This window comes from Polypterus senegalus, chromosome 1 (genome assembly GCF_016835505.1).
Source record: "Polypterus senegalus isolate Bchr_013 chromosome 1, ASM1683550v1, whole genome shotgun sequence".
NCBI lineage: Eukaryota > Metazoa > Chordata > Cladistia > Polypteriformes > Polypteridae > Polypterus > Polypterus senegalus.
The window spans coordinates 59,547,898-59,569,724 of NC_053154.1; the positions used below are offsets into that span (position 1 = coordinate 59,547,898).

Consider the following 21,827-nt stretch of genomic DNA (forward strand, 5'->3'; position numbering starts at 1 on the left):
AAACCGCGGTAGTACCTGGCTAATCCGAAAGGCTTGGACCTGCCGCTTGGTTCATGGACGGGCCATTTCAAAATGGCATCAATTTTGGAGCACTGTGGCCTTACGGTACCCGACCCACCAGGTAGCCTAAATATTTGGCTTCGCTTAATCCAAAGAAGCATTTCTTGGGATTAATCCGGAGCCCGGCCTCACCAAGTGTCCGTAATACCGCTTGGACATGCTGTAGGTGTTCCCCATGTGCTGGAATAGATGACCACGCCATCCAGGTAGGCAGCACTGTATGAGTTATGAGGCGAGCACTTTGTCCACCAGACGGTGAAAGGTTGCTGGAGCCCCGTGTAACCCAAATGGAAGGACACGATACTGCCAGTGTTCGCTAGGGGTACTAAACGCGTTTTTTTCCTTCGCAGAGTCCGTAAAAGGAACCTGCCAGTACCCTTTTGTCATGTCAAGTGTGGTCAGTTATTGAGCCTGTCCAAGCCTCTCGAGGAGGTCGTCCACGTGTGGCATTGGATAGGCATCAAATTGGGAGACTTGATTGCCGACGGAAGTCATTGCAGAACCTCCAACTCCCGTCAGGCTTACCGACGAGCACAATGGGGCTGGACCAGGGACTATAACTTTCCTCAATCACACCTAGTTCCAGCATGCGCTTGATCTCAAGTTCCACTTCAGCCTTTTTTGCCTCGGGAAGACGATACGGGCGTTCTCAGACAATAACCCCGGGCTCTGTCACAATGTTGTGCTCAACCAGACAGGTCCTTCCGGGTTTTCACTGACCACCTCCCGAACGGCCCAGATAACTGCTTCCAGCTCCTACCGTTGTCTAGGACTTAAGTCTGTACCGAAGTTAAGGTTGTGTGTGTGAGCGAAGAGCGAGCGGGGCTGGCCAGAGGAGGGATCGGGGTCCCTGTCCTTCCACGGTTTCAGCAGGTTCACATGATAAACCCACTCCTTCGGCCGACGATTGGGTTGACTCACCAAATAGTCGACCAGTCCCTTCCTCTCCTTAACTTTGTGGGCAAGCAACTTGAGTGGGAGGTAGGCACTAGGACCATGACCCGATCTCCCGGGTAAAACACCCAAAGAGACGTGCCGCGGTTGTAGTAACGGGCCTGTGCTGCTTGAGCCTCTTCCATGTGACTTTTAAGGAAAGGCCGAATCTTTCCAAATCTATTGCGTAACTGCGCGATATATTCTAGTATGTTTGTAGAGGGAAAAGCCTCTTCTTCCCACCCTTCTTTTAAAATATCTAATATGGCCAGAGGTTGTCGCCCATATAGTAGTTCAAAAGGGGAGAAGCCCGTGGAGGCTTGTGGGATTTCCCGATAGGTAAAAAGAACGATAGGGAGGAGCTGATCCCAGTTCCTTCCATCCTCGCTGACCACCTTACGCAGCATTTGCTTGAGAGTTTGATTAAACATCTCTACTAATCCGTCGGTTTGAGGATGATACACCGAGGTCTTTAAATGCTTTATTTTCAGTAACTTGGCAGTCTCCTTGAACGTCTCTGAGGTAAGGGGTTCCCTGGTCCGTCAAGACTTCCTTGGGGATCCCCACGCGCGCAAATACCCCTAGTAATTCCTGTACGATGGCTTTAGAGGTAGCTGAGCGCAACGGAACAGCTTCGGGGTATCGTGTAGCATAATCCACGAGGGCTAAAATGTACTTGTGTCCTCGGGCTGAGGGCTCTAGGGTCCACCAGGTCGACCCGATTCTGTGGAAGGGAACATCAATCAGGGGAATAGGAACGAGAGGAGCACGGTCCCTCCTAGGAATTTGTCGCAGTTGACACTCCTTTCAGGAAGCGCAAAAGCGACGAACCTCCTCATTGATTCCCGGCCAGTAGAAACGGAGCTTGATCCGCTCCAAAGTTTTCTCGGTGCCCAAGTGCCACCTAGAAGGTGGGCATGTGCTAGCTCGCAGACCTGCCGCCGGAACGTACGCGGAATTAGCAGCAGATTTCTCTCCTGCCCGTCATGCATTGCTACACGGTAAAGAAGGTCATTGTCTAACACAAAGTGAGGGCCCTGTGGCATCGACTGATCAGTCCGCTGGCCATTGACAAAGACCACTGCATTTTTTGCAAACTTCAGGGAGTCGTCGTTCCATTGCTCCCTTCTAAAAGAAGCCGGCGTCTCTTCAAATTGGAACCGCAACACGGAGAGAGGGTCAGCATCGACCTCAATGGGCGTGGTTTCCTCCCGCTCCGCTGCAGTGTTGGTGGAGGACGTGTCAGCACGCGACGGCCCGGGAGTTGCCACGTCACCCAGGACGGCCGCTTCGTGTATCTCTGCCGGCTGATTACATGGCGTGGAGGCAGCTTGAGAGCTTCATCTCCGTCCAAAATGAGGCCCAAATTAACCCTGGGAGTGGTATGTGTCTCACCGCTTTTAATTTCAGATCAGTCCCGCCCTAGTATCACCGGGTGTGGAGGATCAGGAAGGATTGCCACGGTTACTTTCTGAACTGATCCTCCGTAGCTGATGACGCAAGCGGCGGTCCTGTACCAGCGGGTTTCCCCGTGGACACAGGTAATACTGGTCTTAAATTTTAACCACTGTTGCGGTAGCACAAATCGGCGGGCAACAATGGAAATGTTGCTGCTGGAATCGAACAGAGCTGAAGTTTTAAACCCGTTAACAATCACCACGCCTGTGTGTGGGACCGTCAACGGGTTTGTCAGAGCACACCAACCCCTCTTCCCCCTCCACCTGCATTCCACCTTATTCCCAAGCGGTTTGCGCGGCCGCGGCCCTGGGAACGCCGGCACAAGCTCTGGTTTGTACAGGGGGGTGGGGCTAGGTTTTGGGACATACTCCGGCCGAGTTTGGCCACGGGATGGTTCAGCTCCTCCAGATTGCGAGGCCGTCCTTTGTTTTTCTACGAGCTCTATGAGCTCTGCCATGTTCGTGAATTGTCTACCCCAGACCGGCTGGGAGAAGCTCCGGGGTAGTGTGTCTAGCAGCAGGTAACAAGCCACCTGCTCTATTATTTTGTAGGGCTTAAGATTCTGTGGCCGTAGCCACTGCCCTACCTTTGCCCATAGGGACCAGGCTTGCTTTGGGTTCGGCCGCTCTGGGTCAAACCTCCACTTTTTCAGGCTACTCACCTGCCAGTCTGGGGCACCCCTAGATGGAAATCGGGGCTCTGGCTTTACAGGGAGGCGGGCACTCTCCTCCGAGGGAGCACAAACAGCCCTCTTTGTCTCCCCCTTCTGAAGCAGCCCACGTCTGTGAGTCAAACACTCCCTGGCCTGCCTAGTAGAGCTTGCGGGAGCAGAGCCTGTACCGGGCCACTCCGAAACACGGGACATCCTCCCCGCCTGAAAACTCAGCCCCAGTACGCTCCCACCTGGTTGGGTTGCAGGTCCTGTCCCCTTCTCTTCCAGGACTTCTTCATCCTGCCGACTACGCCACTGTCACAATAACAAGACATGAACAGATAAAGGTTTCGGGCAGCCACCCGTGTAATATGGTATCCTGGCTGCAAAAGTCGTTTTTATCACAATAATTAGCACTGAAGTGCATACAACGGAGTCCAAAACAAGACTGAGGGAAAAGGGGAAAAGGGCAGGCTTTTAAAGGGGAAGACAGGAAGTGAGGTCATAAGGATCGGGCATGTGTTCATCGCTCATTGGATGAGGCCCGGATGTGACATCAGGGGGGCCGGAGCTGGTAAGGTCTGTTTCCATTGGTTCGGTCCCGGAAGTGATGTCAAGAGAGCCAGGTGGAGTCTCCCAGGAATGGTCTACAGGGAAGAGAGAAAAAGAGTCAGTGCACTCTGCCACATCCCGGCATGCCTCTGAACTGCCTTCATTTAAGCCCTTTAGCTGCCTCCCATGCGCACGTGTGTGACAACATATACACAGCTACATATATATACACATACATATACATACATGCATACACACACATACACATGTATACAGTAATCCCTCCTCGATCGCGGGGGTTGCGTTCCAGACCCCCCCGCGATAGGTGAAAATCCGCGAAGTAGAAACCATATGTTTGTATGGTTATTTTTAGATATTTTAAGCCCTTATAAACTCTACCACACTGTTAACATTATTAGAGCCCTCTAGATATGAAATAACACCCTTTAGTCAAACGTTTAAACTGTGCTCCATTACAAGACAGAGATGGCAGTTCTTTCTCACAATTAAAAGAATGCAAACATATTTTCTCTTCAAAGGAGCACCGTGAAGAGCAGATAATGTCAGAGAGCGCTCGCTAAGAAAAGCAAACAATCAAAAAATCAATACATGCTTTTAAGTATACAGAAGCACCGCGATAAAGTGGCATTTTGTAGAGGAGCGTCCTATCTTCTAGGCAAACAGCCACTATGTAAACAGCCCCCTCTGCTCACACCCCCTCCGTCAGGCAGAGAGAGACAGAGAGAAGCAAACAAAACAAGCGCCACGCGGGAAGCATATCTTATAGCATTGAGGAGTTTTAGTTAATATGTAATACATGCTCTGATTGGGTAGCTTCTAAGCCATCCGCCAATAGCGTCCCTTGTATGAAATCAACTGGGCAATCAAACTGAGGAAGCATGTACCATAAATTAAAAGACCCATTGTATGCAGAAAGCGGCGAACCAGCGAAAAATCCGTGATATATATTTAGATGTGCTTACATTTAAAATGCGATAGAGTGAAGCCGCGAAAGTCGAAGCGCGATATAGCGAGGGATTACTGTACATACATACATACAGATAAATATACATATATATACACACATACACATACATACATATATACACATATACAGTATATATATATATATATATACACACACAGACACATATATACATATCTACAGATCTACAGTATATACATATCTACATATATACACACATATATATACATATCCACATATATATATATATATATACACATATATATGCATATCTACATATATATATATATATATATATATATATATATATATATATATATATATATATATATACTAGCAAAATACCTGCGCTTCGCAGCGGCGAAGTACTGCATTAAAATTAGGGAAAATATGCCAATTATTATTTGTTAAGGATCTCTTTGTATACCATGTTGTCGGTTCAGCCCTCCGGTTGTAACATGACCAAGCTGTGCGCTGAGCTTACTCTTGAGCATGCAACTTGCAGTTGGCCATGTGAACAGTAATCTTGTCTCAAATCTCACAGCTTGGATTGTTGCTGTCATAATCGGTTTGAGATTCATGGTTTGTTTCAATTACGATAGTATTTGCAGGATTTGTTGTGTTGAAGTGACATTCGGCATCTGTCAAGCGTTGTAAGCACACAACCAGTTTCATCGATAAAATCACATCCAGCTTTTGAGAGTTTAAACATTCATAAACATCAAAGTGTCCACTACTGAAATCGTCACCTGTGAATCTAAGATGTTTAAGAGGCATTGGCGGTTGTCGAAAGGTGTAAAATATTTGGCCATTTCGGTACACTTGAAAGCGACAACCGAACAATTCAGCGGCAGCCATCAACTCACATGCAGAACCATAGGTGAAGGGCTTAAGCATTTCACTCTTATAGTGTTCTTGTGTAGTATAATTATCTCCTGTACCGTCATCAGTCCACACCTTGAACCTGTGCCAGTCATTCAATACATAAGACACAATGATCCTCCAGATATCAAGAGTGAGCCTGATATGGCCGTGCAATATGTAACAAAGAGAATGGAAAAGGTAGGTGCCATCTCCGGGCATGGAAACCACTCGGTAAGTGACAGTTCTTTGATCGATAGTGATCACCTTGATAGACATGGTAATGGGGGTTGGAATGATAAAGGAAATGGGTACCTGAGCAATGTAAAGTAAGTCTAAAATACCTATACAATACCTATAATTGTAATAAACAAACAATAAAACAGCGGAGAAGCGGTGGATTAAACAAAAAGGCTGTAGTTATCAGTAGGGGGACGTGAATCCCGTGGTGAAGCAAGGAAGGGAATGTAGAGACCGGAGCGACGGACAGTCTTATATAGGCAGGCAGCCAACAACGTGGGCCACGGTAACCGAGCTCAAGGCCATGGATGTATATATATGTACGTAAGTAGGATTCAGTTAGCGTTGGGAACCCGTGTACCAAATTTCTTGAAGATGGGCCCATAAGTAACAAAGACTGTTGAAAAGTTTGATATGGCGGCCAACAGTGGCATCATACCACTGAAATCAGTACGTACATTGGTTTCGGTTAGTGCAGGGAAGCCGCCTACCAAATTTCGAGAAGATCGGGCCATCAATAAGAATGTTCAACATGGCGGACGTTGTTGACCGTTATGACCATTACGCGTAGAATTTCGAAATGAAACCTGCTTAACTTTTGTAAGTGAGCTGTAAGGAATGAGCCTGCTAAATTTCAGCCTTCTACCTACACGGGAAGTTGGAGAATTAGTGACGTTGGAAAGTTCAGTATGGCGGCCAACAGTGGTGTCATACCAACGAAATAAGTACGTACATCAGTTTCCATTAAAAGTTCAATATGGCCGCCAACAGTGGCATCATACCACCGAAATAAGTACCAAATTTCAACCTTCTACCTACACAGGAAGTTGGAGAATTAATGACGTTGGAAACTTCAATATGGAGGCTGACAGTGGCGTCATACCACCGAACTAAGTATGTACATTGGTTTTGGTTAGCGCAGGGAAGCCGCCTACCAAATTTCGTGAAGATGGGGCCATGAATAAGAAAGTTCAATATGGCGGACACTGTTGACTGTTATGACCGTTACGCGTAGAATTTCGAAATGAAACCTGCTTAACTTTTGTAAGTAAGCTATAAGGAATGAGTCTGCTAAATTTCAGCCTTCTACCTACACGGGAAGTTGTAGAATTAGTGACGTTTGGAAAATTCAATATGGCGGCCGACAGTGGCGTCATACCACCGAAATAAGTACGAACAACGGTTTTGGTTAGCGCAGGGAAGCCACCTACCAAATTTCGTGAAGATGGGGTCAGCCTTCTACCTACACGGGAAGTTGGAAAATTGGTGAAGTTGGAAAGTTCAATATGGCGGCCGACAGTGGTGTCACACCATCAAAATAAGTAAGTACATCGGTTTCGGTTAGCGCAGGGAAGCCGCCTACCAAATTTCGTGAAGATGGGGCCATAAATAAGAAAGTTCAACATGGCGGACGTTGTCGACCGTTATCGACCGTTATGACCATTACGTGTAGAATTTCTAAATGAAACCTGCTTAACTTTTGTAAGTAAGCTGTAAGGAATGAGCATGCCAAATTTCAGCATTCTACCTACACGGGAAGTTGGAGAATTAGTGATGAGTCAGTGAGTGAGTCAGTCAGTCAGTGAGGGCTTTACCTTTTATTAGTATAGATACTAGCAAAATACCCGCGCTTCGTAGCGGAGAAGTAGTGTGTTAAAGAAGTAATGAAAATGAAAAGGAAACATATTGAAAATAGCGTAACATGATTGTCAATGTAATTGTTTTGTGAGTGATGAGTGTTGCTGTCATATATATATATATATATATATATATATATATATATATATATATATATATATATATATATATATCAAAATACCCGCTTACAGCGGGAGAAGTAGTGTGTTAAAGAAGGAAAGAGAAAGAAAAGGAAACATTTTGAAAATAACGTAACATGATTGTCAATGTAATTGTTTTGTCACTGTTATGAGTGTCGCTGTGATATATATATATATATAGCAAAATACCCGTGCGCATGCGATGTCATGTGTTAAAGAAGTTATGAAAAGAAAAGGAAACATTTTAAAAATAATGTAACATGATTGTCAAAGTAATTGTTTTGTGTATTTGGTGGCAGCATCACAAAGTTGTTTTCGGTAGCTGCATCAGAAAATGTACCACGACGTCTGACACGCCTCCTTTTTACTGTTTTCTCACAGCTTGGATTGCTGCTGTCATATATATATACACACACACATACACACATACATACATATATATAATATACATATATATATACACATACATATCTTCATATCTACATATCTATATACATATCTACACACACAAATTATATATATGTGTGTATGTATGTATGTATGTATGTATGTATGTATGTATGTATGTATGTGTGTGTGTGTGTGTGTATATATATATATATATATAATCTAGATAGGGGTGTGTGTGTATATATATATATATATATACACATACATATATATATACACATACATATACTTGTGTGTATGTTTGTATGTGTCTATATGTGTGTGTATAGCTTTGGTCACTGAGTGCAAGGGAAAAATAATAAAATATAGTCTATAAGTTATTAAACAGTAAAACATTAACGTTTTAAGAAGTACAGGTACATTGAGCACTACTGGAGTGGTTGCGGGTAAACTACATTTTAAAGACTGTGTAACAAAACAGGTAAGTAACTAACAGCAGCTAAAATGTATATGGATCATCTCTCGGTAGTAGATCCCTTTTGAAAGGCACTACACGACGGCTGTGGTATAGAAATTACATTTTCTATGTGAACGTTCAAATTTGTGCCTCTGGTAATGTGCCTTACCGGCAATTAAAGAAAATTATTTTTGTGTCCTCTGCCGTGTTAAGAGAGAAAGGCTTTGGTTTGGGATAAAAGGAAAAAAGGTGTAAAGAAAGGAAAGTTGCCTTTTTCTTTTATATTGTATAGAGAGATGTGTTCGCTGGCGTTATGATCGCCTTTTGGGGACAGTCGCGCTGGGTCTTGTGTAGACTGGTGAGACGTCCCCGCCATTAATCGGCTGTGATGGCACTGTGAGTCCTCCACTCGTATGCGTGTGTTCATAATCCGAGCTGAGGACCTCATAATCGTATACGTGCAAAATAAAGTGTGAATCGCCTAAATATTATTTTGCCGTGGTGTAGAAAAGGGGTCCCGTGTTTGCACTTGTCTGGGCTATAGCTCAGGGGGCAAATGAAAAAATTAAAAGTGCTCACTTTGACTTAAGGCAGAAGCGCAGTCAGCGTCTCAAAGGCCGGCACAGCTATGCACGCGCGCTGGCTGCTCGACTTTTGCTGGGCAGGAGACCCCAGTTTGCAGACACGTTCATGATATCAAAAGTCTCAGCGCTCTTTGGAGGTCATTCATATATTATATATATAGCAAAATACCACAGCGGAGAAGTAGTGTGTTAAAAAAGTAATGAAAAAGAAAAGGAAACATTTTAATAATAACGTAACATGATTGACATTGTCATGAGTGTTGCTATCATATATATTCCTGCCTAAATAAGTCACCCTCGCTCTTACTTTTTACCGTTCATTTAATCATGGCTAGTGGCGGAAAAATTATAAAATGGAAGGAGGATGGCTTTACCAAAACAATTATTGATGGCGACTCGATTATTTATAAAGCTTGAATTGGTGATCTGTTTTTCTGTGTTAACCTCATATTTTTCATACTTCTTCTCAAACTAAGGTGGTGCGAGGGTAAAATGAATCGGGATCGCTGATCAATGTAATCGTGTACCAGGAAATCATGCATTGACAAAAGCTCCCTTTGCTTGTAATGCAAAGTGTGATTAAATGCATTATTTTTAACGCTTATGGAGCACATGCATCAAGCTTCTCAGCTGTGCTTGTCCTAAGAAAAGGAAAGATTTTAAAAATAGCGTAACACGCATTGTCAATGTGACCTTTTGTAAGTAGTGCCTGGAGGATTCAGTGTGTTGAAACTCTAGAGACAGAGTGTGTATTAACTTGAGGTAAATGGGAGGGGAGATGATGACGTGACTCCCCACCCGCTTAACTGTCAATCCCCCACAAACACAGTCTCTCGGAATTTGCATAAGCACACCCCATCACCTACAATTTTAACTTAGTTACAAAGTGATCAAAACTCTCGTTTATATCCTGCGTCCTCTCATTAAACTTGTATCCTGCATTACCTGTGGGCATGTGAAACGCCAGCGTAGCCTGTCTATGAACTTAATTTAAAGTTTAGGTTTACACCTTGCTTTTTCCGAGGTAGCAGCATTCATGAATATGGTAGTATATGCCACTCGCCGCTTCTTATTGTTTCGCTGCCTTCTCAATTATATAATGCATGTTTTCTTAAGCGCTTTTTGTAGGTCTTCCTGGTTTTCTACGTGCTGCTTTGACAGTCAGTTCACGTGATTACGTGGGAGGCGTGATGATGTCACACGAAACTCCGCCCCCTACGTCTTTGCAGCTCTACTCCATTACAGTTAATGGAGAAAAATACCTTCCAGTTATGACCATTAGGCGTAGAATTTCGAAATGAAACCTGCCCAACTTTTGTAAGTAAGCTGTAAGGAATGAGCCTGCCAAATTTCAGCCTTCTACCTACACGGGAAGTTGGAGAATTAGTGATGAGTGAGTGAGTGAGTGAGTGAGGGCTTTGCCTTTTATTAGTATATATATATATATATATATATATATATATATATATATATATATATATATATACTCAGCAAAAAAGAAACATCCTCTGACTTTCAACTGTTTTACTTTCAGTAAACTTAATGTGTAAATATTTGTTTGAACACTAAAAGAGTCAACACCATAAGACATAAACTAAAAATGTTTCACAATGTGTCCCTGAATGAAGGGAGGCTCAAAATCAAAAGTACCAGTCAGTATCTGGTGTGGCCACCAGCTGCTTGAAGTACTGCAGTGCATCTCCTCCTCATGGACTGGACCAGATTTGTCAGTTCCCCCAAGTTACCCCACTCTTCCACCAAGGCACCTGCAAGTTCCTGGACATTTCTGGGGGAAATGGCCCTAGCCCTCACCCTGTGATCCAACAGGTCCCAGACGTGCTCATTTCCTTCGACGATAAACACGAATCCGTCCATCACCCCTGGTGAGACAAAACCGTGATTCATCAGTGAAGAGCACTTTTTGCCACTCCTGTCTGGTCCAGCGAAGGTGGGTTTGTGCACATAGGCGGCGTTGTTGCTGGTGATGTCTGGTAAGGACCTGCCTTACAACAGGCCTACAAGCCCTTAGTCCAGCCTCTCTCAGCCTATTGCGGACAGTCTGAGCACTGATGGAGGGATTGTGTGTTCCTGGTGTGACTCGGGCAGTTGTTGTGGCCATCCTGTACCTGTCATGCAGGTGTGATATTCGGATGTACCGATCCTGTGCAGGTGTTGTTACACGTGGTCTTCCACTGCGAGGATGATCAGCTGTCCTTCCTGTCTCCCTGTAGCGCTGTCTTAGGCGTCTCACAGTGCGGACATGGCAATTTATTGCCCTAGCCACATCAGCAGTCCTCATGCCTCCCCGAAGCATGCCTAATGCACGTTCACGCAGATGAGAAGGGACCCTTGGCATCTTTCTTTGGGTGTTTTTCACAGTCGGTAGACAAATCTCTTTAGTGTCCTGCGTTTTTAGATCACGGGCATCCAGTATGGTTTTACGGCCTTGACCCCATTACGCACAGAGATTGTTCCAGATTCTCTGAATCTTTGGATGATGTTATGCACAGTTGATGATGATAGATGCAAAGTCTTTGCAATTTTTCGCTGGGTAACACCTTTCTGATATTGCTCCACTATCTTTCTGCGCAACATTGTGGGAATTGGTGATCCTCTACCCATCTTGGCTTCTGAGAGACACTGCCATTCTGAGAAGCTCTTTTTTTACCCAATCATGTTGCCAGTTGACCTAATTAGTGTTTATTGGTCTTCCAGCTCAAATTTACTTTTTCCAGCCTCTTATTGCTACTTGTCCCGACTTTTTTGGGATTTGTTGACACCGTGAAATTTTGAATCAACATATTTTTCCTTTAAAATGATACATTTACTCGGATTAAACGTTTGATCTGTCATCTACGTTGTATTACAAATAAAATATTGACATTTCCCATCTCCACATCATTGCATTCAGTTTTTATTCACAATTTGTTTAGTGTCTCAACTTTTTTGGAATCCGGTTTGTATTTAAATTTTAAATAGAAGGAATTTTTATTTAGTCGACAGAAATATCTTTGGTAGGAATGTAAGTTAAATGTAGGCATCATTGCATGAATTTTTCTTCACCATACAAATGTAAAGAGAAAATTCGCCTTACATTCCAACCAAAGATATTTGTGTCGACTAAATCAGGGGTTTCAAACTCAATTGCACAGGGGGCCAAAATCCAAAACACACTTTAGGTCGCGGGCAGAACAGGATAAACATTTATTGAACACACTAAAACTAAACTTTTAAAACTTTAAAACTTTTAAAACTTAACTTTTTTGAACATAAATATGAATAAAAACAGACAGGATATTATTCCGGAATAAATCAACTCAAACCTTAAATAACTTATAATATTTTGCTCTCCATAAAAATATATCCTGTCTAAATTATACAAGTTAGAAATAAAGTAAGCATTAAAAGAACAAACATTCAAATTTCTTTTCTTTTATGTAATTTTATATAAAAAATAAACTTAAATTTTATTTTGTACATACATACATACATATATATCTACATATATAAATACACTGTATATAGCAAAATCCCCGCGCTTCGCAGCGACGAAGAACTGCTTTTAAATTTTTATTAAGAAGAAAAGAAAACCTTTTTAAACTGAGGGAAAATATACCAATAACTATCTGTTAAGGATCTCTTTGTATACCATGTTGTCAGTTCAGCAGTCCGGTTTTAATATGACCAAGCTGTGCACTGAGATTACTTTTGAGAATGCAACGTATAGTTTTGTCCATTAGGAAAGCAATGTTGCCTCAAATCAATGGCAACCTTTTGTAGGGTGTGTCCCTGAGACTTATTAATTGTCATCGCAAAGCAGAGCCTTACTGTAAATTTGAGACATTTGAATTGAAATGGGAGATCAGAGGGAATAACGGTGGTGCGAGGAATACATTCAGAGTGTGGCGCTCTGATGTTTTTTTGTGTAGCTGCCTTTATAAACAAACGCCATATAAGACCGTCGTTTCTCCTTGCTTCACGGTTCTGGACTGTTTTATTGTTCGATTATTACAATTCTTATAGTCATTGTGTAGCTATTCGAGACTTACTTTACTGTTCAGGTACCCATTTCCTTTATTTAATCCACTTGTACACTATTTTTTGTTCATTTATTACGATTATAGATATTTATTGATTCCCTTCTTTAGCTGACTGCCTGCTCAAATAAGACGCTCCGCTGGTTTTTTGTGAAGCAGCCTTTACACAGCTTCTCCACTGTTTTATAAACGAACGACATATAAAGCCATCCTTTTTCCTTGCTTTGCCAAGGAAGCTGCCTTTTTATTTAATCCACGGGTTCTCCGCCGTTTTATTGTTCGTTTATTACGATTTTTATAGTTCTCTTTATATATCACGTTGTCAGTTCAGCACTCTGGTTGTAATATGACGAAGCTGCGCAAGCTCACTCTTGAGAATGCAACGTATAGTTGTCCAGGAGAAAAGCAATCAAATGGCAACCTTTTGTTGGGAATGTCCCTGAGACTTCTTAATTCTCATCGCGAAGCAGAGCCTCACTGGAAATTGGAGGCATCTAAATTGAAATGGCAGATCAGAGGGTATAAAGGGGATGCGAGGAATACATTGAGTGTGGAGAAACTCTAGAGACAGCGTGTGTATTAACTTGTGGATTTTTCTGTGAGTATTTGGTGGCAACGTGACGAAGTTGATTCCATAAGACCGCGTTAGTTGTGGAGCTCAGCTCGGAGCATATTCTTTTCCTACCTTGTCAATTGTGTAATGCATTTTTTGAACAGGTTTGATGCATGGAAGTGATCACTCGTACTGCGTTCAGTCAGTTCACGTGAGCTGCTCTCTTGTGTGATGTTGCGATGTCCACTGCTTTATTTAATGTTAGCTAAGACCCGGCACTTAAAAGTTTCTCGCTACAGCAATTTTAACTCCATTACAAAGTGATCCAAAGTCTTGTTTATACCTCGTATCTTCTCATTAAACTTGTATCTCGCGAATAAAGTATTCTGCGTTTTTCTTTAGCACTCTTTCGGGGCTCTTGCTTCTTTTCTATGTACTGCGGTCACAGTCAGTTCACGTGATTACGTGGGAGGCGTGATGATGTCACATGCAGCTCCACCCCCACACAGCCATCGAGCTAACGTCCATTACAGTATATGGAGGAAAATAGGTTCCAGTTATGACCATTACGTGTAGAATTTTGAAATGAAACCTGACCAACTTTTGTAAGTAAGCTGTAAGGAACGAGCCTGCCAAATTTTAGCCTTCTACCTACACGGGAAGTTGGAGAATTAGCGATGAGTGAGTGAGTCAGTGAGGGCTTTGCCTTTTATTAGTATAGATATATAAAATAGAGAGAGATGTGTCTTGCTCTCCATCTAAGTATTTTTTGATTTTCAGAAGGACAAGGAAACCTTAATGTTAAAAAAAATATATATATATCAAACATACGCATGGCATTACATGCAGGTGTGTTTGGGGACTTTGGGGAGTTAACTAATTTGAAAGTTGCAGCATGTTACATTTTTTAGTTACTTCAAAGTCGTGGTTATACAGTGGTGTGAAAAATTATTTTCCCCCTTCCTGATTTCTTATTCTTTTGCATGTTTGTCACACAAAATGTTTCTGATCATCAAACACATTTAACCAATAGTCAAATATAACACAAGTAAACACAAAATGCAGTTTTTAAATGATGGTTTTATTATTTAGGAGAAAAAATCCAAACCTACATGGCCCTGTGTGAAAAAGTAATTGCCCCCTTAACCTAATAACTGGTTGGGCCAACCTTAGCAGCAATAACTGCAATCAAGCGTTTACGATAACTTGCAATGAGTCTTTTACAATGCTCTGGAGGAATTTTGGCCCACTCATCTTTGCAGAATTGTTGTAATTCAGCTTTATTTGAGGGTTTTCTAGCATGAACCGCCTTTTTAAGGTCATGCTATAGCATCTCAATTGGATTCAGGTCAGGACTTTGACTAGGCCACTCCAAAGTCTTCATTTTGTTTTTCTTCAGCCATTCAGAGTTGGATTTGCTGGTGTGTTTTGGGTCATTGTCCTGTTTCAGCACCCAAGATCGCTTCAGCTTGAGTTGACGAACAGATGGCCGGACATTCTCCTTCAGGAGTTTTTGGTAGACAGTAGAATTCATGGTTCCATCTATCACAGCAAGCCTTCCAGGTCCTGAAGCAGCAAAACAACCACAGACCATCACACTACCACCACCATATTTTACTGTTGGTATGATGTTCTTTTTCTGAAATGCTGTGTTCCTTTTACGCCAGATGTAACGGGACATTTGCCTTCCAAAAAGTTCAACTTTTGTCTCATCAGTCCACAAGGTATTTTCCCAAAAGTCTTGGCAATCATTAAGATGTTTCTTAGCAAAATTGAGACGAGCTCTAATGTTCTTTTTGCTTAACAGTGGTTTGCGTCTTGGAAATCTGCCATGCAGGCCGTTTTTGCCCAGTCTCTTTCTTATGGTGGAGTCGTGAACACTGACCTTAATTGAGGCAAGTGAGGCCTGCAGTTCTTTAGACGTTGTCCTGGGGTCTTTTGTCACCTCTCGGATGAGTCGTCTCTGCGCTCTTGGGGTAATTTTGGTCGGCCGGCCAGTCCTGGTAAGGTTCACCACTGTTCCATGTTTTTGCAATTTGTGGATAATGGCTCTCACTGTGGTTCGCTGGAGTCCCAAAGCTTTAGAAATGGCTTTATAACCTTTACCAGACTGATAGATCTCAATTACTTCTGTTCTCATTTGTTCCTGAATTTCTTTGGATCTTGGCATAATGTCTAGCTTTTGAGGTGCTTTTGGTCTACTTCTCTGTGTCAGGCAGCTCCTATTTAAGTGATTTCTTGATTGAAACAGGTGTGGCAGTAATCAGGCCTGGGGTGGCTACGGAAATTGAACTCAGGTGTGATACACCACAGTTAGGTTATTTTTTAACAAGGGGGCAATTACTTTTTCACACAGGGCCATGTAGGTTTGGATTTCTTTTCTCCCTAAATAATAAAAACCATCATTTAAAAACTGCATTTTGTGTTTACTTGTGTTATATTTGACTATTGGTTAAATGTGTTTGATGATCAGAAACATTTTGTGTGACAAACATGCAAAAGAATAAGAAATCAGTTTTTCAGTACAAATCAGTACAAATAGTTTTTCACACCACTGTGTGTATATATATATATATATATATATATATATATATATATATATATATATATATATATATATATATATATATATATATATATTTCCTGTAGTGACAAGCATTAAACTGTAGCCTAAATAGGCTTGTGGTTGTTGAAATATCAAGTTGAGCAACATTTACACAGTTCCTATACCCTTACATTAATTTTTAGATAAATGACTTTTTCTTTCTACTTTTATGTTTAACTCAAGCAGCAGGAAAAGTGAACTGTCCTACAAGAGGGCTACACATGTGTGCCTGTCCTTGAGTTTGGCTTAACTTGTATTGGGTATTCATTTTGCTGTCAGGAGCAGCTGTTGAGTAAGTAAATGAGGAAAATGTACAAAATGAGCAAGTTTAAGTGATCTCTTCAAGGTAAATTTGTAAGCAGATCCAAGATCGGCGTTCCAAAGAATGTTTCTCTGTTTGAAGATGCACAAGTTTGCAAATTCATCAGTGGTTGTCAATGGGAGGTTTTGAAATTTCAAAAAATTTGTACAGTTTGCTATATTTGCGATAACTTGACAAAAATGTAACTGTACAATCCTTATTGCACCATTGCTGGGGATTTGTTTTGGATGTGCCCTGTCTCTTGGCATGTCAAAGTACTGGTACTCTGTGAAATGTGTTCTAGCCTCACTTAGGTAGGGAAAATGGGGGAGGGAGAAAGAAAGCAAGATACTTCTTTTCTATCATTTTTACCCCCACAATTATACATTTCAACATAACAATAAACTCCTTAGCCGCAATACCTGGCAATAATATGAAATCAAGGTTAAAGTTAATTTATGAACACACTACTTTTACTTAAGATTACAAAGTGTCCTCAGAAATTCAGGAGCAGTGTCTCACTGATCAAACATTGAACTTTGTAATCTGGAATGTCAAGGGTATCACTCATGATCTAAAGCAGTGGTTCTCAAACTGTGGGGCAGGCCCCCCAGGGGAGTGCGAAGTAACAAAAAAGGGGGCACGAAGATGTGAAAAAAAGAAAACAAGAATTGAAAATATGAGAAATGCATCTATTGAAACCTAAACAAATTAACTTAAACTACATTCTGATACTAGAAAAATAAATATAGAGTTAGATAAATGTCGATAAAAGTTAAGTAGGTATAATAAAATATGCATCTATGATATATCATTAATTAAAAATGAACAAATTGGTATTAGTGAGTTCCTTTCAAAAAAAGTTAGGGGGGCGCGATTAAAACTGTTATGAAAACTCGGGTCGCAAATACTTTAGATCACCGTTTCTCAACCTTTAAGAGAAAAAAGTATTCTCACGTCTAATTGGCCTAAATGCTAAGGCAGCATTTTTACAGGAGACTCACTTAACAAGTGTTTTGATTGCAAAGAGATTCGATTAGCCAAATTTTTCACTCCAGATTCTTTTATTTGTAGCATTAGATGCTGTATCTGATCGTAAAGGGTGCTACGTCATGGTGATGGGTAATTTATTGAAGTCTAAAGTAATTTTGATAAATATTTATGCACCTAAGGTTGAAGATAGAAATTTTATCCAAAACTGTGTGTGTATGTACATGTATATGCATCAGCTCTCAATATGAACATTCATAAAATTATAAGGGCTAGAAACTGTGATTGTGTTTTAAATCCAGACCTTGATGGATCATCAATAAACTGCAGTGTCAGTAACATCTAATACCACAAAGACATTCATACAGTTTGTAATGAATTGTAACTTAAAATTCAAGAAAATATTCATTTTCCTCACCTGTACCTCATAGTTATTTAAGAATTAATTAATTCTTTATTGGTAATAATTTATTGGATAAACTCCCAAATACACAATACGAGACAGTACAAATGCAAAAGTTGGCATGACAGTACCTAACTTTTACTTTTATTACTGGGTGGCAAATATACAATCTATAAAGACCTGGAAATTGATACAAATTGATGAAAATACACAAGCCTGGTATGCAATGGAAATAAAATCATGTTACACTTCTTTATATGCTCTGCTTTATGCCCCAGTAAATAATAATCTTCTTCAATATACCAAGGAGCTCCTCTACATGATAATCACCTTTTTTAACCCTCTGAAATCTACCCAGTATTTAATTTTTGGAAAACAGGTTAAAACATGTAGAGAACTGTATATAGATAATGTTTTGGCATCTTTTAAACAAGTACACTTCAAATTTAACTTCCCAGCAGCACAATTTTTCCACTATGTTCAAATCAGAAATTTTGCTAAAAGAATTGTGCCCAATTTTCAACACTTCCCACCCCTTTCTATTGTAGAAGTAATACTGATCAGTCTTGAAGACTGATATATATTGTTGAGACATCTCAACAATATATAAAACATCTCAAATTCTTTTCTTTCCAAAGATCCAAGGGTACTGTGTGGAAAAGAATCTTTCAAGTAATAGCTCAGAAAAGGAGTGGAAGACAGCCATTCATAGAATTTACTCTAGCTCAATATGTGCAAAGCATTCAATAACTCCTCTTCAAATCAATCATCAATCACATTTATCTCATTTAAAATTGTCCACAGTGTATCCAGGGCAAGATCCAACCCGCTAGCATTGCAGTCTATCTCTAGTCTCATTGGGTCATGTTTTGGGAGTGCACTAAATTAACATAATTCTGGTCAAAAATCTTTGAATATTTATCAGACAGCATTGGTGTCACAATCATTTGTAACTCATCAATAGCTGTGTTTGGTGTATTCCCAGATGGGCTTAATTTGAAGAAGGACAAATTGATTGTAATTACCTATACCACACTACTAGCACGTAGACTTATCTTACTTAAATGGAAAAAGTCCAGTCTCTCTTTTATAAATATATGTTTTATACTATTTGAAATTGGTAGCAATCAAATTCTCACTAATGGACTTTTAAAATATGTCATGATTTTATTAATAACATTTTAAAGTAAGTAATTTTATTGGGGTAAAGTAGATTTTATTTCTTTTTTTCTATATTTTTGCCCCTATTCTCTCCACTCTTTCTCTTTTGGAGGTGATTTCTGATTTTCTACGTTTTGTCCATTTTTTGCTCCTGTTATTTGTTGTATAAGTTCGGCTTAATTGTATGAAATGTTATGTACTTCAAATAAAAAATATATATATATCTACCGATAATTTTCTTTGAAGAATTATGTGAGAAAACACCCAAAAATATTCCATTTTCTACAAGCCAACTTTAAAGTAGTAAATCAAAGCTTTTATTAAATTTGACCAAAGCTTACTAAAATCTATGTCTAATGTAAGACAGTAGTACAAAATCTATGGAGTATATGGAAATAAATTTTGAAAATTTTCAATATACTTTAAAAGTGTGTTTTTTAAACCAATTACTAGAAATAGGATACAGTCGGTTTGCTGTTAGTGGTAATCATTTTTGAGCCAGGTAACAAATGAGTGGAGTTCTCCTCCAGATTTGAGCATGTTTATTTAAGGTACAGCAAAGAAGAAAAAAAGTAATGCTTTAGCCATAAAAATGTTTTTTATATGTAAACTTTAAACAAAAAAAGAATATTCACTGCATTTGGCCAGAGAGGGTTCACATTTTCCACTGCTAAAATCCAATCATATGTATGATACTGTTGTGAATTTTTAAAATGTCCTGACATTTCTGGATTTGATAAATAAGTTTGTTTTAAGTTAAAAGTTGAGTTTTGTATAGCTGATTGTATAGGACTTATTTTTTTCTGAAAATTATCCGATTAAACAAAGTTATTTTATTTGATTTTAATGTACCATTGTGCATTTGATTATATGCCACTTTGATTAATTATGTTACTTGTTTCTTTTGATTTAAATGTAATTAGAACAGATGGTTTAATAAAATAACATAGTATATAATGTATTTGTGTATATATGTGTGTGTGTGTGTGTGTATGTTTGTCATTGATGGTAAATTTTTACATGACTCAAGGTTGTTTTCATGAAATTAAGCAATAGTAAAAATGAGCTCAGGTGAACAGGACATTGATCAGGTGTGCTTGGAATAGCACTTCATTAACTATGTGTTAATTATCTGTGATTTAACACAGAAATGCTGTGGTGGTTGCATCCTTTAAGTTGCTTCATTAAATCATTAATTTTGTAGGAGATAAGTGAGGCTGACATAATGAAACCATTTCAGTCTCAGCAGATTTTGTCTTTCATGCAGAGCCCAAATGTATTTAATAGCAGACAATCACAGCTGACTTCTGATGTTTTTAATTGTTATTGATAGATATCTGTATTTTTGAACTAGCATAGAAAGAATGTCTGCAGCTATTTAAGAAACTTCTTTTGCACCAAAGCATCAATGATTCTTATTGATTTGATTATGATGTATTTGTTTCTTTGTGTATGAAATTGCTTCATATTTACTATTTTCTTGAACACGTTATATTTTCAGCATTTTTACTTTTATACTTTTTCCTTTCCACCTTTTTTGTGCATCAAAAATATACAAATCTGATGTGAGCTATAATACAATAAAAATGTAGAAAATACTAGATGTAATTAATAGTTCAAATAACATAATCAAAAGAACCTGTAGTATTGCACTTTCTCCAATTGCTAAACAGTCTTGTTTCTTCATACATCAAGTATATTACAATAGTTTTCTTTTCAAAATGAATGTTAAATATGACACCTGGGGCAAATCTTGCAGTATCTTCTTTCCATGCTTGTGTTTAATTCCAAACATTATTGGTTCTGCTTTTATAGCATTTACAGTACCTAAATTTAACAGAGATCTATAGGCAGTCTTCTAAATAATAATTCCTTTTACAGTTTTGAATTTATATTTGTGCTTTAATGAAAAAAATGAGGATTATGACTAACTTTCACTTTGATAAGGTTTTTTTTTTATCTATTGCACTGCATTATATATTTTTTTCTCTTTCATAGCAATATTCACATTGGCTATATCAAGCTACTTCGATTTATCCAGGGAGTCATCCACAAGGAAGGATTTGACAGAGCTTGTCCCCAGGTATGGCTCTTGAGCCCTTTGCGTCTTCTGTAATCAAGTAACTAATGTTGTTTTCATAACTCTCTCAAGAGGGATGAACCATAAGGGTTTCGAATAATCAACAGTGAACAAGCTGTTTCTAAGCATTGACGTGGTAAACAAGCAAGGCAAAGACATAGTGCTGGCAATATGTTAATGTTCATTTAGCTCCAGCTTGGTGCTCTGTTCTGTTCTCACTGGAAATATCTAGTTCACTTAAATTTCATTAACAACTGCAGGGAAAGTCATTTTTAAAATGCTATATATATAATTTAGAATCAAACATAAATGACTGGAAATATATACTTATATATACCTTACAGTGTATATATATATAAGGCTCCAATTGAGCCCCCACTACTAAACTAATTCAGGCAATGAAAAACATACATCCTAAGTTGTCCCCATTTATTAACAATTTAAAAGTGAACATTTGTCAGTAATTTGTGAAAAGAAACATACTTTAAAAGGCTACTTTAAAATGGTGTTTTAAAATATTTTTCTCAGTGTATTAAAATCACATTTTAATTAGTAATTACACTTTAAATAAAATATTTAATACATAATTCATTTTGACTAATTACCCTAAGTTTCACTTCTTCCTAATGTGAAACTGGAGAAAACTTTTACAGCACAGACGTTGCATGCTGTAGACTTGATGAAGCACACTGGGAATTCAAGTGCATAGAGCAGATAACTGTAATTCCTAAAATAGATTGCTATAAA

General features: G+C 39.6%; 1 protein-coding gene across 1 annotated transcript in view; it reads left to right on the forward strand.

Annotated features, from left to right (window-relative positions):
• elp4 (elongator acetyltransferase complex subunit 4) overlaps nt 1–21,827 on the forward strand; it is a 351,519-nt gene that overhangs the window by 115,711 nt on the left and 213,981 nt on the right. Inside the window, exon 6 of the mRNA XM_039749581.1 lies at nt 20,999–21,083. Coding sequence (XP_039605515.1) covers nt 20,999–21,083 — 85 coding nt within the window. The remainder of the gene's footprint in view (nt 1–20,998; nt 21,084–21,827) is intronic.